The sequence below is a fragment of the Lagopus leucura genome, unplaced genomic scaffold, assembly GCF_019238085.1.
Source record: "Lagopus leucura isolate 7727_CA_CO unplaced genomic scaffold, USGS_WTPT01 Super-Scaffold_100043, whole genome shotgun sequence".
Taxonomy (NCBI): domain Eukaryota; kingdom Metazoa; phylum Chordata; class Aves; order Galliformes; family Phasianidae; genus Lagopus; species Lagopus leucura.
The window spans coordinates 3,840,671-3,857,158 of NW_024962290.1; the positions used below are offsets into that span (position 1 = coordinate 3,840,671).

General features: G+C 52.3%; 1 protein-coding gene across 4 annotated transcripts; it reads left to right on the forward strand.

Annotated features, from left to right (window-relative positions):
- Window positions 1-3,760: 3,760 nt before the first annotated feature.
- Window positions 3,761-13,389, forward strand: LOC122186982 (potassium voltage-gated channel subfamily A member 2). 4 transcript variants are annotated; one of them, XM_042884078.1, is made up of 2 exons: window positions 3,761-3,844; window positions 5,763-13,389. In XM_042884078.1, exon 2 carries the CDS (start codon window positions 6,978-6,980, stop codon window positions 8,475-8,477), a length of 1,500 nt encoding a protein of 499 aa, XP_042740012.1. In that variant the 5' UTR covers window positions 3,761-3,844; window positions 5,763-6,977; the 3' UTR covers window positions 8,478-13,389. The 4 variants fall into 4 exon arrangements, with proteins under 4 accessions (XP_042740012.1, XP_042740009.1, XP_042740010.1 ...); XM_042884075.1 differs by lacking the exon at window positions 3,761-3,844 and adding an exon at window positions 4,975-5,014; XM_042884076.1 differs by lacking the exon at window positions 3,761-3,844 and adding an exon at window positions 5,231-5,258.
- Window positions 13,390-16,488: the final 3,099 nt, after the last annotated feature.

A 16,488-nucleotide genomic window follows, 5' to 3' on the forward strand; every position in this document is an offset into this window, starting at 1 on the left:
CCTTGTTTTTTCCTTCCCATGGAGCATTGTTTGTGGCTGTGCCGGTAGAAAACATCACAACTGGGTCTCCAAGCACCCACCATGCAGCAGGGACAGATAGACAGGGAGGTACACAGATGTTATACAGCACTTGTGGATGGGATGGGATGAGGAAAGAAGAAGAATGGAATGGAATGGAATGGAATGGAATGGAATGGAATGGAATGGAAGGAATGGAATGGAATGGAATGGAATGGAATGGAATGGAATGGAATGGAATGGAATGGAATGTTCCAAGTTAGAAGAGACCACAAAGAACATAGAGTCCAGGAGATGAGATCCTGAGGTGGTCCACCCACTGCCCCAAGGCAGAGGCAACCTGCCTGCAGGTTTTTGCTATCTCCACTGCAGGCATCTCCCATCTCCCCTTACTGTTCTCATCCCTAAGCTCAGAAGTTTTCAACGTTAGTTCTATGTCCCTGCTGTTTTGATGAGCATCGCCCTTCCTAGAGCTGGAGGAGAAGCGATGCTCCAGTGAGCACATGGGAAAGGTCTGGTTCAGACCCGAGGAAACCAAATCATTGGAGGAAAATGAAGCATGTGGGAAAGCTCATCACTTCTCTTGCATCTCCCCTGGAGTCACACGGGGAGCTCTGGTGCTCAGCAAATCCAGCTTTCCATCGGCATCGCAGAAAAGCACTTTTGGAGCCCTGCAGCAGCTCAGTCTCGTGTTTGGAAGGACTTAAGGATGCAGGGACGCAGCTGTGTCCCCTCGGCCAGCTCAGGGGGATGCAGTGGCTCAGCTGATGCCTTGGTAAGGGCCCAGACCTGGGGAGGGACTTGGGGGTTATACACAGACAAGTGTGGGGAGCACAAAGCAGGCTTGGGAGCAGGACAGATTCCTTCCCAGAGCTGAAAGCACTCGCGCCTGGCTCGAAGGAGGCTATTGATTTCCTTTCTGCTCACTAATTTGGCTTGTCCTGTCCTTTTTGTTTGTGCAAGTCAAAGAAAGATGCTGTGAGAGCCTTTTAGTTGGAGCGGCCGGAGCTGCCGCTCGCCCCACGCCGCGGCTCCATTAGCAATCCTGCAGCAGACTGCCATGAAATATTCACAACCTCAATGGGCTCCAAAGACCTCAAGAACTGAAGTTCTACACCGTGTTTCGGTTGGGCGAAATGACTTTTTGTTTTCAATGAACAGCTCCCAGGCAATGAGATGTTTGCTGGTTCCGCTCCGGGCTGAGCGAGCATTTGGGACGCAGCGATGCTGCGACGCAACAGCCTTCATCAAACAAACATTCAGGGTGGAACCCGGAGTTATTTTCTTTAACTAATCACATGTTTTTAATATGGGAAACATCACAGAGGGAGAATGTATGTAATTTTATCTTTGCAGGTAGGTAATATCAGCTACGTTGCTTTGCCAAGGGCCAATGGATCTTCCCAAGGATCAGGAGCTCTTTGCAGGATCAGGAGACCTTCCCATGGACCCAGCTGCCCCAGGACATGGCCCCATGACCATAAGATCTGCTCCTCCTTTCCCGTGTCACCATGTCACTGTTGTATTTTGGGATTCACCAGCAGCACAAGGTATGCCAAGAGCAAAAGTCACCTTGTTCTCTGGCTGCCTCCATTTTCAGACCAGTGATGGTCACCACCATCTCTCAGTGTGTCCTTTTGCCACTGCACACCAATGCTCGGCCATGCAGCCGTGCTTGCACCCTCTGTTGATGCATGCAGCAGGCAGGAGGTGGGATGCTTTCTCTGGAGGGTGACTCACAGCCCGGGGAGGCCACTTGTTGTTGTCACAGCTCCTAAAATGTCACAGGTTCCTCCCAATGGAGGCTCGGATGGAGGCAGGAGCACAGTTTGCTCAGGATCCTGGGAGTGCAGCAATGCTCATGCATGCATCCAAGCCATGGTCTTGATTCTTCCTCATTGCATGACTGCAGGCATCCCTCAGAGCCCCACTGGCCTTGCAGGAGGCGTCCCAGGAAGGTCACCATGGAGAAATGCCATTGTCACGCTGCAACATGCTGATGGTGTTTCTGGTTTTGGAGGGGGGGCTGGTGGAGTATGGATATTTTATTGCTTCGTATACCATAGCATCATAGAATATCCCAAATTGGGGGGGGACAAAGGTCCAACTCCTGCCTCCACACCCAAAATCCAGCCCCTATGTCTGAGAGTGTAGTCTGAACGCGGAGCAGCTCTGTTTCTGCTGGGAACTGAGCACCAGATCACTGGGCATCCCCACACCCAACACAGGAACGGTTCAGCTCAGAAGAAAGGACGGGGTAAGTTTTCCAATTAAGAAAGGTATCGATTCCGTTTGGATAACAGAAAGAATCCAGTGGGAACATGTATATATTTTAATGACAATATTAATGCAAAGGTGTCAGCCATTGAAACACATGTAAATCAGACAAGTAGGTGCAGTGTATTGACTTGCTGCGTCCTCCGAAGCGCTGAGTTACATCTCGAGTTGTCAGCGTGGCAGAGGGAGGCGGGTGCAGACGTACACATTGTAATAATAGCTCCACAATTAGGGTAGTAAATCAAAGAGCATCACTCAATTCAGAGAGGTTTCCTCCGTTTGCTACAGGCAGGATTGGAGCTCTTTGTAAGGAGATGGTGCTGCTGATGCGAAAAACCCCACTGGTTGTGTAAAGCCTTGGCAAGGCAGCAGTGGGAAGAGCAGCTTAGAAATTCGGCTGCACTTGAATCACCCAGCCTCAGTTTCTACACATTGCATAAGTATCAGCCTTGGGCATCTTGTGGTCTGGATTCTGCCCACCCTGCTATGACAGATCTGTCTCAGAAAAGGCTGAAAGAACACGGGCAAAAATTAAAACCTTTCTTCCCGTGTAGCCTCACACCCACAGGAATGCATGCAATAAGGAAACCCCCGCGTGTGTGAGCCCCACTTTGCCATGGAAATTCATGTTCAGCTTTAGGATGCAGCTGAGGCTCAGGGAAATACGGGTTAACCCCTCCATGCCCCCACACCTCCCAGGGCATCACCCTCAGCACTGATTTTATTGGGCTTCCAGGGTGAGCCACGCAATCACCTCCAGCAGCAGCAGCACCTCACAGTCTGACTGCTGCATATGGGAGCTGAAACGCTTCCATCACCTCCTCCAGTGTTTGTGTTTGTTGGATGCTGGGTGCCCTGCAGTCCTCATGGCTGCCCCCGTGCACTCCTTGGATGGTCATAGCAGAGCAGTCCAAGACTGAGCCAAAGCCTTGTGTGCCAGCTTTGTCGTGTGCCCCCCCTTTGGGATGAGGAGATGCCTCCACATGCAGGGAGGAGATCTGCAAATGCCAGCTGATATAAAATGACTGCTCTAGGCATGATGGAGAAGAGAAGAGGGATGAGTTTTCCTGGTGTGGATGCATTGCTCACCCCACGTTGTGTCCAGCTGGGTTGGAGCCTATGGGGCAGCACAGCATCCTCACCTCAACCATTGGCATGGTGGCCCACAGGAGCCTGATCCTGCCCCATTGCCTCCCCCAAAGCCATGCAGAGCTGCTGCAACCCCACTTCTCCCCATGCAGATCCAGGCTCCAACACAAACCTGCTACACTCAGAGCCGCCCGCTAAAGCAGCAGCATCGCGCATCCAGGGATATGATTATTTCCCAGTGGTTGAAATCTAGGTCTCTTGCTTAGGAGGAAGGGGGGAGGGGGGGGAGATGCTCATATTAATCTTATGAATATTCATTGAGAAGCTCTGTTGCCTTCGGAGCTTTGCTCCCAGGAGCCCGGGGCGAGTTTCGGGGCCAGCAGCGCAGGTGAGGGTGCTGCCAGCAGAGCGGAGCGCGGCTGTTTGTGCATTCGCTGCATGCCTGACTGCAGAGCCAATTGTAAGTTGGTGCCTTTTTCTCCCCCCTTCCCCCTCCCCGCTTCCTCCCCGCTGTCTCTGCTGAAATAGCGGCTTGCCACAAGCTGTGAAATGGAGGCTTGGCGTGGGGTTTTTTTTTGGTTTTTGTTTTTTGGTGCTTTGTTTTTTCGGTTGCGAAAGGGAAAGCAAACGCCTCGACCTTGTCCTCGAGGCTCTCTGCTGCCCGAAATCTCAGCGCTCTGACAGACGGCCATGGCTCGTGCCTGCAGCGAGCCTGCCTTGTGCATGCAGCGACAAACCGGGCTCTTGTGGCTGATCTCCTCCGCCTCCTTCCTGCCCCTGCAGCCCCCAGATTTGCATGAACGGAACCCAAAGATGGGAAGGGGGTGGGAGGGGGTCATCTGAGCAGGACAGCGTGCGGTGGGGAGAAAGTAGCAGCAAACAAGTGCTGGAATCTGTGATGTCAACTCAGATGATGCCATAACCATCTCAAATCAGCACCAGCATCGCCGCTCTGGTCTGGGCTCAAAGAGCCAAGACTTCATGCTAAATGGTAATCAGCGTGTTAAATAATGAGCAAATGTCCGCACTGCTGAGCAAACGTGGGGTGTTTGGGGCAGGCAGGGAGGGGAGGAGGGAGTTTAGGGTCAGGAGAAGAAAGGCATGTTTGAAAAAACCATCAAGGTTGGTTGATTTAGGGGGAAATGGGGGCTCGCGTTGTGGCTGCAGCAGATAGCTGGTGGTCGTGGTGTTCTGCTGTGATGCTCACAGGAGCCAAAGAAGGTTAAACCCAGCAGAGCTCTGGAGCGGGGCTGCAGGGAGAAAATGCAGGAAAAGGAGAAAAACTGGGACAAATGCGACCTCCTCTCCTCTGGGCCTGGTAGAAAAGGGTTAAGCGAAGCCGTTGGATGCTGCAAGCCTTGTCAGGGTTGTACTATTTTTTCTAGTGCATAAGGAGAAGGGAGAGGAGGGTTGCACGGGAAGGGGAAATTTCCAAGAAAAGAGGGATCTGCAGCAATATCCGCACCCGAGGTGATGAAGAGAGAAACCAACGGGCATATATGGCCTGCAGGAGGCTGAAATCTTTACCGAGGAGGCTCAGACCGCGGGGTTATTTTCCACCTGCCTCCCCTCCCCGGTTCTGTAATCCTGGCTCAAAGTAGACAAGTCGAGTTGCAGCCGAAGAAGGGAGGTTAGAGGAATTATTATTATTATTATTATTTTTTCCTTCGGGAGGGCAAAAAAGAAAAAAAAAAAAAAAAAAAGAAAAAAGAAAGGGGGGAAAAGGAGAGTTTGGATGGACCGCTCCGGTTCGAGCATCTGTGGGGCGGAGTGGGGCGACCTGATGGAGGAGCAGAGGCTGATGCAGGGATCCGAGCCCCCCCAGCGTCCCCCTGAGAAGTGCAGCCCCACCAGAGCGGAATTCCCACGGGGGGGTGGGTCGGCCGGGGGTTGGCTTTGGGGAGGATGGGGAGGGTGGGTGCGGGTCGCGCGGGTCTCACGGCCGGGGACGCTCAAGGGGGAGCTCAAGGGAGGAGGGGACGCCGACCAGAGCTTCGTCTCACCGATGAAAACGGAGCCCCCCGTGCCATCCGCGGAGGCAGCGCGGTGCCGTAGGGACCGCCGTCCCCGGGGCGTTCGGCGCGGCGCCGCAGAGCATCGCTGTGCCGGGGGTTGCGGCGCTCCCCCTCCGCCCGCCGCCTCCTCCCCTCGCTGCCATCGGGCTGCCCGGCCCCATCGCCCGGAGCGGAGAGGAGCGGAGAGGGACGCGGTTCTGTTTTTTTCCGCTCTCCCTTCGGCTCGTGTTGCGGTGCAGGTTAGCGAAGCGTCGGGATAACAGCCGGCGGGGAGGAAGCGGAGCTGCCCGGAGGAAGCGGGGCTTTGCGGACGCTGCCTCCAAACCCCCCGGCGGCTTTTTACCTTCTCGCTGTTTTTTCCAGGCGATGCCACACCTCCCGAGGACACCGGGGACATCGGGTTTTGCTGAGCTTAGCATCTCCCCCCCGCCGTACCGGAGGCATCAGACAGACGCTGCTCTGCCCTGAAGTGCGGACCTGCAACAGCTCCGGGAGGACTTCTGTCCCTCTGTCTCTTTCTCTCTCTCTTTCTCTCCAGTCCAAACCATTCCAAGACCCGACTTCCACCATCTGGAAATCTCACCCCTTTTATGTCCCTTCTCCTTTTCTACGATGACTCACCATTATTTTTAACTTTGAAGAGAGAGGAAATTATGGGGATCTTGGAAGCCTGTATTCCTCTCTAGGATTTCCCCAGGGTCAGATAATCGGTCTTACTAAGAGACACTAAGATTTGGCTTCTCCAGGTAATGTGATTTGTTTTCTGTGTGCCATGGCGCTTTGCAGAGAATGAGAGCAGCCGGGACACCAGCGGTCGAGGAGGGGGACTGCAGTGGTCCGCGGGCAGCTTGCACCCAAATTCAGGCAGCAGAGCCCAGCTCGGGGCGGGCAGAGCAGCACCCGCAGCCCTATGGCCGGGGCAGGAGGATGGGGACGGTGCCGAAGTTAAAGCGGAGCCGTTAGGGTTACCTGGAGGGTCGTGCCGGATTGCCTGCCGCAGAACCGTAGAATAATCTATGCACGGTTGAATGTTAACCCTTAAATGCATGCCTGGAAATGAGCCGAGCCCGCGCTGCCCCGCGGGTCCCCTCCCCGCTGTAGGGCTGGATCGGGTTTTGCTTCCATTCTCTTCCCTTCCCCCTCCTGTTTTTTTCCCCCCTCTCTGGAATTTTTCTTTTTAGCCGTAAAACCCAAAATGTTCCGTTTGGCCAACGCCGGTTGTGAATAGATGAGGGTCTGAGGGTTCCTCAGGTGTTTTCTCCCTTCTGCCTAATGGGTTTAGATGGGAGTTTTGAACTCTGATTAACTCAGATTAACCCCTAGAGGACGGCGGTAGGCAATGGTAGCGCAGGGAGCCGCTCTCCTCCCCCCAACTTTACTTCATCTCTCTCTTTCTCAGCAGGGGCAATTTTCTTTCCTTTTTTGTTTTCTCCTATTTTATCATCCCTTCGCCTTTTCATGAGACACTTCCACACCTACGTACCTGTCCTTCTGCAGGATAGTAGCCTTGCCCTGAGTCCGATCCCACCACCGGGCACTCGGAAGAGTTTAGCATAAGGATTTCCTTTCAACCCCAATATGACAGTTGCTACCGGAGATCCTGCAGACGAAGCTGCAGCTCTTCCAGGTCACCCACAGGACACGTACAACCCCGAGACCGACCATGAATGCTGCGAGAGGGTGGTCATCAACATCTCGGGGCTGCGCTTTGAGACTCAGCTCAAGACGTTAGCTCAATTTCCAGAGACTTTGCTAGGAGATCCTAAAAAGAGAATGAGATATTTCGACCCTCTCCGGAATGAGTATTTCTTTGATCGGAACAGACCCAGCTTCGATGCGATTTTGTACTATTACCAATCCGGAGGGAGGTTGCGGAGGCCGGTTAATGTGCCCTTGGACATCTTCTCAGAGGAGATCCGTTTCTATGAACTGGGGGAAGAAGCCATGGAGATGTTTCGGGAGGACGAAGGCTACATCAAAGAAGAAGAGAGACCGCTGCCAGAGAATGAGTTTCAGAGACAGGTCTGGTTGCTCTTCGAGTACCCCGAGAGCTCGGGCCCTGCCAGGATTATAGCTATTGTCTCTGTCATGGTGATTTTGATCTCCATCGTGAGCTTTTGCCTGGAAACGTTGCCCATTTTTCGGGATGAGAATGAAGACATGCACGGCAGCGGGCTGAGCCACCCTCCCTACTCCAACAGCAGCATGGGGTACCAGCAGTCCACCTCTTTCACAGATCCCTTCTTCATCGTGGAGACCCTTTGCATCATTTGGTTCTCCTTCGAGTTCTTGGTGAGGTTTTTTGCCTGTCCCAGCAAGGCTGGATTTTTTACCAACATCATGAACATTATAGACATTGTAGCCATCATCCCCTACTTCATCACCTTAGGGACAGAGCTGGCCGAGAAGCCGGAGGACGGCCAGCAAGGCCAGCAAGCCATGTCCTTGGCCATCCTCCGAGTCATCCGCTTGGTGCGGGTCTTCCGGATCTTCAAGCTGTCCCGGCACTCCAAGGGGCTGCAGATCCTGGGGCAGACCCTCAAGGCCAGCATGCGGGAGCTGGGCTTGCTCATCTTCTTCCTCTTCATCGGCGTCATCCTCTTCTCCAGCGCCGTCTACTTCGCCGAGGCCGACGAGAGCGAGTCCCAGTTCCCGAGCATCCCCGACGCCTTCTGGTGGGCCGTGGTTTCCATGACGACTGTTGGCTATGGAGACATGGTCCCCACCACCATCGGGGGGAAAATCGTGGGGTCTCTGTGTGCCATCGCTGGCGTATTAACCATTGCCTTACCCGTGCCCGTCATAGTGTCTAACTTCAACTACTTCTACCACCGGGAGACGGAGGGAGAGGAGCAGGCTCAATATTTGCAAGTAACCAGCTGCCCAAAGATCCCCTCTTCCCCCGACCTAAAGAAAAGCAGAAGTGCCTCAACCATTAGTAAGTCTGATTATATGGAGATTCAGGAAGGTGTAAACAATAGCAATGAGGATTTTAGGGAGGAGAACTTGAAGACAGCCAATTGCACCCTAGCTAACACAAACTATGTGAATATCACCAAAATGCTAACCGATGTCTAGTCGCTAAAACCTAGTACCGTATTTAAAGCTGAAGTGGAACAATCGCAGATATTGAGTGCTGCTCTGCATTGTAGTTAACACAGTATTTTCTACGGTGTATATTTGGTTCTGCATGGGAAGCAATAGCTGTGTAAGTGACTTTTAACCTTTGATTTCCACACTGAATAACGTGCAAGCAAACAAAACCGAACCATTTTGTTTCCCTTCTGCCATCCCAGGCTCGCTGGTTCCCAAAGGTGCGGAGCGGTCCGAGCACCGTGCCGTAGCAGGGATGCAGGGATGCTCACTGGCACGGCCCCATCCCCAGAGCCGGGCCACCAGCCTGGGGCTGGGGAAGGTCAGGCAGGGCTGGTTGGCTTGTTGGAGGGCTCAGGTTTCCACCTTGGCAGTGCCGAGCTGAACGCATCGCCCCGGCTCGCGTTTCATAACGGAAAATGCTGCATGCTGCAATAGTTTGAGCCACTGCAGTATGCCAGTGAGAGGCCCAGGGGAGGGATAATTAGTCTGGCGGCACATTATTTATTAAGTCTTAAGTTTTCTATGCTAGGCACCGGGAGGGACGAGTCAACAAATCAAACGCTTGGATTTTATTGATTTATTCAGATGATTCTTCCATCCACCACTATTTCCAGGATCACCAAAGACACCTCCACTGACACATTGAAAACGAGTTGGGAAAAAAACCATCTTTTTTTTATATATATATCTATATATAAAACTGGAGCAACTATGCTGTGGCCTACAATATATTTATACTGCAGTGAAATTTAACCAGTAATACAGTTCAGCTGCATGGGTATCTGTTGCATGAATCTGAATATTTAATACACACACAAATATATATTTTCTTAGTAGACTATACAGTATTTATGTTTATAGTGTTTATAGATTCTCCAGTGGCTCGGAGGAGATTTGTGGGAGCTGAAATATCTCTAATGTGTTTAGAAATGGGATGGGGATGGCATGTGCTGAGAACAGCCTGATAGATAACAAGGCAAAGCCTGAGTGCCCCAGCACCCAGCCCCAGGAGCTGGCTCCATGGAAGGTGAGCTGAAAGTTAAACACCTGCGCTCATTATGGGGCGAGTAATTAGTCATTAATCTCAGTGTCAGGAGCAGAAAGCACAGCTGATCGGGCAGGGCTGGAGGAGCAGGTGGAATGGCAGGTATGGGCTCTCTGGACTTGTTTGGTCAGCAGTTTTCAGCCATTTCCCATACGATTATTGTGTGTGTGTATAGATATTTAGAGAACGACTATAGGGCCGAATTCGCAGCTAATGTGAGCTCTTGGAGCCTCCTGGCTCAGGGGCCACAGACATGAGCTGTCCTGGGGTGTGTTTTGGGCTGGAAAATCCTGATTTCAGTCATGTCGAGCCCTAGGGCTGTTGGTTTTTCCTGTATGGTGGACTGGATCCAAGCTCGTGCTTCCAAGCCGTTGCTTTTGCTTTGCCTTCTCCCAGGGTCTATTTGAGTGTTGGGATGCAGACACCTCAGGATCATCCCCATTTCTTCTCCATTTCTGGTGTAATCTGGGGAGAGTTGGAGCTGTCTGTTCTGGGGTTTCATCTGCTTTGCCCATCCCACTTGGATTTCCTTCTTTCCCAAATTGCTATCAAAGCCCACAATGGGCCGGGCCAGGGGACCCCTGTGAGGTCAACGGTCAAAGCCCCCAGCTGAAGGCATTTAGCAGCTCCTCCAGTTGGGGTGAATTGGGGCTGAATTTGGGCTCGATCAGCGCTTTGCTGCCGCTGAGTGCAGGTGTGGGAGGGAAACCCGTGGCAGATTGTGGGAGTGAGGTCAGCCTGGCCTCCCATGGGAAAACAATATTCACAACAATACAACAAACGGTGCTAGCGTATTCTACAGCAATGGTTCAAAATGCTGCTCGGGGCTGGATCCGTCCCTCGTGTTGACCCCGCTCAGCCAGCTGGGATCTCTCGTCGTTAATAAGTGATTGATTCAGGCTCTAATCACCCAAGGTGCTGAGCACCACGCAGGGTTGGGTGCCTGCCCGAAATCGCATCTTGTTGCATTGGGAACCCTCTCCTCCTCTTTGCTGCTACAGCTCTGGAATGGGCATCTCCGAAGCTCACCAACACCTGCAACACACACAACGAGAATCAACGCAACTGAAAGCAATAAATCTCTTTCTGAAGCTTGAATGGGATGGCAGAGGTGTGATTCCCAGGTGGCAGCTGCTCAGCCTCCATTGATCCAGCTTGCTGCATGTCTATGGGGATGTGACTGCCCTGCCACAGGTGCCTGAGCACTGGGATGATCCCAAATTTGCTGTGCAGGAAAGCACCAGTGCTCAGGGTGGGCTGCTATGGGCGATTTGGGAGGATGCTGACTTTGCAAAGTGCCTGGTTGCTCATATCCTGCGAGCTCCAGGCCATTCACCTCCTGGCATCTCTGGCCATAGATGGATCCTACACCTTGTGCGCTCACTCAGGCAGATTCTAATGGGGAAAACCAGCCCTGGAAGGAGGGCATTTCTATGGTGGCCCTTGCAGCTTGTTTGCAGAGCGGAAAGGACCCAGATGTGTGCTCAGATAGGTTTTTCAGGGCAGGAAAGGTCTGTGGGGGTCAGAAGCCACCCATCAGGCTGCATGAAGCAGAAATCTGGCTTTCTCCCGCATACAGAGAAATGGTTTCCCTATAGCTTTTAATGGGATTTGTGCCTGCAGGTCGGAGCTCTAGTGCTATTTTGAGCTTTGCTTCTGACTCACTGATGTGATCTTGAACCAGTTTTCAGGAGGAGACTGTGATTTTTTTTTTCTTTCTTTCTTTTTTTCTTGAGGAATTTGGTTTGAGAGCCTCCAGCCCCCCACGGAGATGCTGAGCATCCCAAGCTCAGCTTCAGTGGGTACAAAATTGGGATGTGAAGTGGCTCAGATGGAGGATGCCATAACACAGTGGTTGGGTCTCCCTTCCCTCCTCTCATGGAGCCATTGGCCATGGGTGGGATGGAGAACCAAAGCTCTCCACTCTGTGTCTGGTCCTACGGTGGTACCCAGAGGAGGTAGGACCTGTATTCTAAGTTTTGCCCTTTGTGCCATGGTTTTGGAGATGGGAAGTGGTGATTTCTAACAGCCGGTGCATGTCTAACTCTGTGAGCAACCAATCAACCCTTCATTGCAGAGCATCCTCTGCAATATCTGCTTAGGGCAGTGAGGGGAGGCTCTTGTCTTAGCTGAGTGCTTTAGGAATGATGTGAGAAAATCAGCAATATGGGCTGATGAGTTTTTGTCAGGAAAAACCAATCTCTGCATCTTCGTGTTGTGTCGAAGTCCTATAAATCTGGATACTGAGCTATACCAAGAAAAGGATCTCTAGATTGGTGTTATGTGACTGTAGCATGTGGGTGTATAAATACGGGCATATTTGTGCATAAATACACAGAAGGAGAGAAAAAGACAGAGGAGGAGGAGGTATTTCAGGAATGGCCTTGCTTTGTTATCACATAACTCCCGGGTCAGTGTTGAAATTGCTGCCAAAAGCTTGTGAACTCTCTGGGTTCACAGCATCCCTAAGGAGGGGCCCAAGGGAAGGAGATCTGGATTCAGCCTCAGAGGTGGCATCAGCTCTGAGCATCCCTGCATGCATTCCGGCAGCTTTTCAGTATCTCTTCTCTGGAACCCAAAATCCTCACCTTGGGCCCATTGCTGGCGTGTTTGTGGTGGTGCAGGCAAAGCCAACCAGAAGTCAAAGAGGTTTGCTGGGCTGTGCTGGGTGGCTTTGCTGGGTTTGTCAGTAATGGTTGGGTTTTGGTTCCTTTGAACCACGCTGGGATTTTCGTCCCAGGGCTGAGGTGTGCTTCTCTTGGGTTTTGTGTTCATGGGGGAATCTCAGTGGTTTGTGTGGATCAGCAATCAGCGTTTTCTTTGGCCAGCATGCTGCAGGGCTGGGGGTGAAGAGAGGAGGATCCAGCTCCAAATCACTTGGGTTTGCAACCAAAAAAAAGTCCACAGCTCCCTCTTCATGCCCATGGCAGCGCCCAGCACATCGCCTTGTCCCTGCCATCAGGGTCTGGCAATGAGGGTCCTTGTAGTCATCCCTACCCCCTTGGTCTTGGTCTCTCCATGAAATGATGGATCTGGCTGCCCTTAGTCCACACCGTGCACGGAGAGAGGAAAACCCCTCACCTTCATTCCTTGTTGGTGGGATGGTTGGCTTGGAGGAGCTGCTGGACATCAGTTGACCACAGCCCTGTCCCAGGGGCCATGTGTGTGTCAGACACCCTGCCTGGTTGCTCTGGGCATGGGTCGGTTGGTTTTTGGTTTTATTTGATCATCCTTCTGTCGTGTATAAGACTGCAATTATCCATTTGCACTTGCTCCCTCGTTGCTTGAGATTGCACTCTTGTCCTCCAATGTCACCCACTAATGGTTGCTGGAAGCACAAGGGAAAAACAGGCATTGGATCAAAGCTGTGCGTGGTGCCTCACTCGAGTGAATCGATAGGAAGAGGAAATCCAAGAAGGACTCATCCTACCGATGCTGGAGCCGAACCTTGTGTTGCCATGGTTACGGGAGGAACGGGACCAGGAATGGAGAGAGGCCTATAAACTGGTAGAGGAGAACTCGTGGGAATTTCAAGTCATTTAACCATGCGTTTGCTAGACAAAAACGTAGACACCAGCTGTATCTGAATTGCACAGTGTGTATAGACGTTCCTGCTCTCATTGACGGCACAGGGGTGTCCCTGGGGTCGGGCACATCCATGGGGTGGGACACCCACGTCAATAGGGCCGACCATTGTATATAGGTATACAGATCTGTGTACATACATATCCCAAATGAGCGTTTGCTGTCTGGTTTATCATGAGTGTATATAATTTATTCTTCACAGAGCATCACAGATTTTGTAAATATCGACACTAATTAAGAGGAAATAAATATGTATATTATTGAGGAGCTATTTTGGTATCCGTTCTGTGGAGGGTGGTGGGGGGGGGAAAGACAAGCAAATGTATTTCGGGTAGGCTGGGTTATTGTGTGGATCTAAACCTTGAGAAATGAAGGGAATTCCCTTCTGTGTGGAGCCAGGAGTTGGACAGGATGGTCCTCATGGGTCCCTTCCAACTCGGGATATTCTGTGATGGAAAAATCACTATGGAATAAAGACCCATGGAAGGGGCTGAGCTGTGGGTTGGTGCTGTGCTTTGGGCTTTTAGCAAACCTCCAGCAAAGGGAGACCGCAGTGGGGACTGCAATGCAAATCTTTCATCCCAAACCTGCAGGTTCTCTCCCTGAAGGGTTTGGGATCAGTTCTCGTAGGCAGGTCCCCAGGCTGGGCTCAGACATTCCTATGCAGCCCCAAACCAGCCTGCTTCCAGGTCTGTGCTCTCCCTCCTCTCACATCTCACTGGGACTCTCTGAGCTCCACTGCTGACACTGTGGGATCTGCAAGCAGAGATTTGCTGTTTTTCACTTCTACGTATTGGGGAAACGTATTTTTTTCTTGCCATGGTGACAACCCAGTCTCTAAACTGCATCCTACCCACAGCATGACTTGTTTTTTTAGCTAGAAAATCCAATTTCTTCTCCACAGAGATGTGACTCAGGTCAGTGACACGGCTGGAGCCCCTGCCATGGATCAGCACTGCTCGTGGCATCGCTCACCAGAGAGCTGAGAAGGATTTGGCAGCAAACCCAGCGGAGCCAGCAACAAGTTGGAGCTCAGGACTTTGGCTTTCCCACGCTGCTTCCCACCTCAAGCAGCTTCCGTGGTCTTGGATGTACCCAGAGAGGAGCAATAACCCAAAGGCAACCTCAGGTGCAGTGCTTACATTTATCCACGCTGGCCAGACGCACGTACCAGTGGCACTGGAGCTGTTTTTAACCCTTGCAGCCTTCCTGAGGCAGCTCCCTGCAGGCTCCAAGACCCTCAGGTCCCCATTCTGATGGTACAGAGCTGGGCTCACAGCTGCAATCTTTTCTGCCACACAGGGGACATCCTGTCCTGCTCTGTGCCTCAGTTTCCCCACCTATAACACAGCTCAGGACCTGCAAATTGCAAAGCTCAGCTCAGTGCTGGGGCAGAGGGAATGCATCACTGGAAGGAGGAATCCGTGGCTGGATCATTGAAGTAGGAAAGGAGGGCATTTAAAAGGAAAAAAAAATGGAATGTGAAAAGGTGAGACAACAATTTATAAGCGAAATTGGCAGCATCCTCATTGCAGTGCTCACTGTCGTGTTGGTGGCTGCCCCATTTGGGCCACTCCACGCTCCTCAACCCCATTTCCGAGCCCAACAAACCCCAGCCCTCCATTCCTATCTCAGTCCAGCTGATTCTGGGCTCATAAATATCCAAACAGCTCTTTTTTGGTGTGAGGGGGTTGCAGCAGAGTCTGCTCTGCGCAGCACTCCGCAGGGATGGCAGGAGGAGGCGGTGAGGCGGATGCAGCAATTATTTTAAACTGCTGCTCTGCCAGCAATGCTGCAGCACCGTGCCCATGCATGGAGGATGCTGATGATGTCAGGGCATGCACTGTCATGCTTGGGCTTTTACAGCCTTCCAAAGAGCAAAGGGTGGGGTGGAAGACCCACACGTACGGTGGAACCGATCCCCCTGGTGCTACCCGACCTACATTCTTGCACTCCTTTTGCTGAGCATTGCTTCTCCACCTCATGGACCTGCTCTGAATTAAAGAGGTCTTTGAGGCAGCAGCACGGCGTTGCTCTTCATCCTGGGGAGGACCCCACCGTGCGTGTTTGCTTTCTCCCCTTTGGAGTGTCAAGCCCTTGAAATCCTGCTTAGTGACATCGAGGAAGGAAATGACCCAGGTGCCAAGGAAGCTCTTCCACTGCTGCTTACCCTGGGAAGCTCAGGTTGCTAAACCCCATTAAAGCCCATTGCACGCACCCCAGGGACGAGCAGGGATTTTTAGCTGCTCTATTACCAAACCTACTTCCATTTGGCCAAGCAGGCACTGGGATCCTGAGAGCAGCTTCCGGAGTGGGGCTGCAGAAACCCATCAACAAAACACTGACAGATGGGGAGAAGTTGGAAAGAGGGGAAGGGAACACGGGACTGTGGCACCCTCCTGGCAATGCCCACCAGGAATTGCTGGGTGTGCATCGAGTTGGTGCAGGATGACACCATCACTGCTGCAGTGCCTCGGGTTCTGGGTGACCTTTGCTGAGCTGCTGGGTGCAAAATCTGCAAGTGTGGGTGTGCGAAGAGGAGCCCCCGCAGCCTATCTTTAGTTAACCTCCAGGCAAAGGTTTGGAGCTTGAGATGCACATTTATCCTGCAGCTCTGGAAATCAGGCCAGGTCCCTCTTTCTCCTTCCCACTTTTTCTTGTTCCTTCGTCTCCCTCCTTTGCATTTGTGCTGGGTGTTGAAAAGCCTATTCCTGGGAGCACTGCTCATCCACACCCCAGCACGAGGTACAGGGCAGGAGAAGGGGAGCTGCAGGCGGTGCCTGCAGGGCTGCTGTCTCCATGAGAGCAATATCTGGGTGTGCTAAAGAACCACAAATCTCCCCTTCTGCACAATCACAGCTGAGACTGGTGGGGCCCTGGGTCTACAGTGCATGAGGACAGACAAGATAATGAGGAATGATGCAAGGAACAACAGACCTGAAACCAGAGCTGCCCGAATATTTGCCCCTTGCTCCTAGGATGCCTTGGTTTCACGGGGAAGGCAGCACCCAGCTGCAGTTCTGAGCCCAAGGTGCTGAGGATGTCACATTGCCATGGACCCCTCTGAGCTGGGGAGGTGCAAAAAGAGCCGTAGGGAAAGTGGCTGTGCTTTTAATCCTGAAGTCTAAGGGTGGGAGAAGGGAGGGTCTGAGGTTCTTGGGAGATGGACTAAAGGCTCAGCAGCAGGTCTCTGCATTGCTGCCACTGGGGCAAAGCAGAACAAGAGCTCTCCCCAGCCCCAAGGAGCACGAGAGATGGGCCCCAATCACACAGTGCTGTGCTGTGAGTCTTTGGGCAGCTGTTGGTTTGTGACTTACCGAGCTCTGTGACCCCAGGCACAGCTGCATGGTTTGCAGTGAGACC

Bases quoted from the DNA above. Each gene is read 5' to 3' on its own strand.
- LOC122186982 (XM_042884078.1), top strand. From the start codon at position 6,978: ATGACAGTTGCTACCGGAGATCCTGCAGACGAAGCTGCAGCTCTTCCA.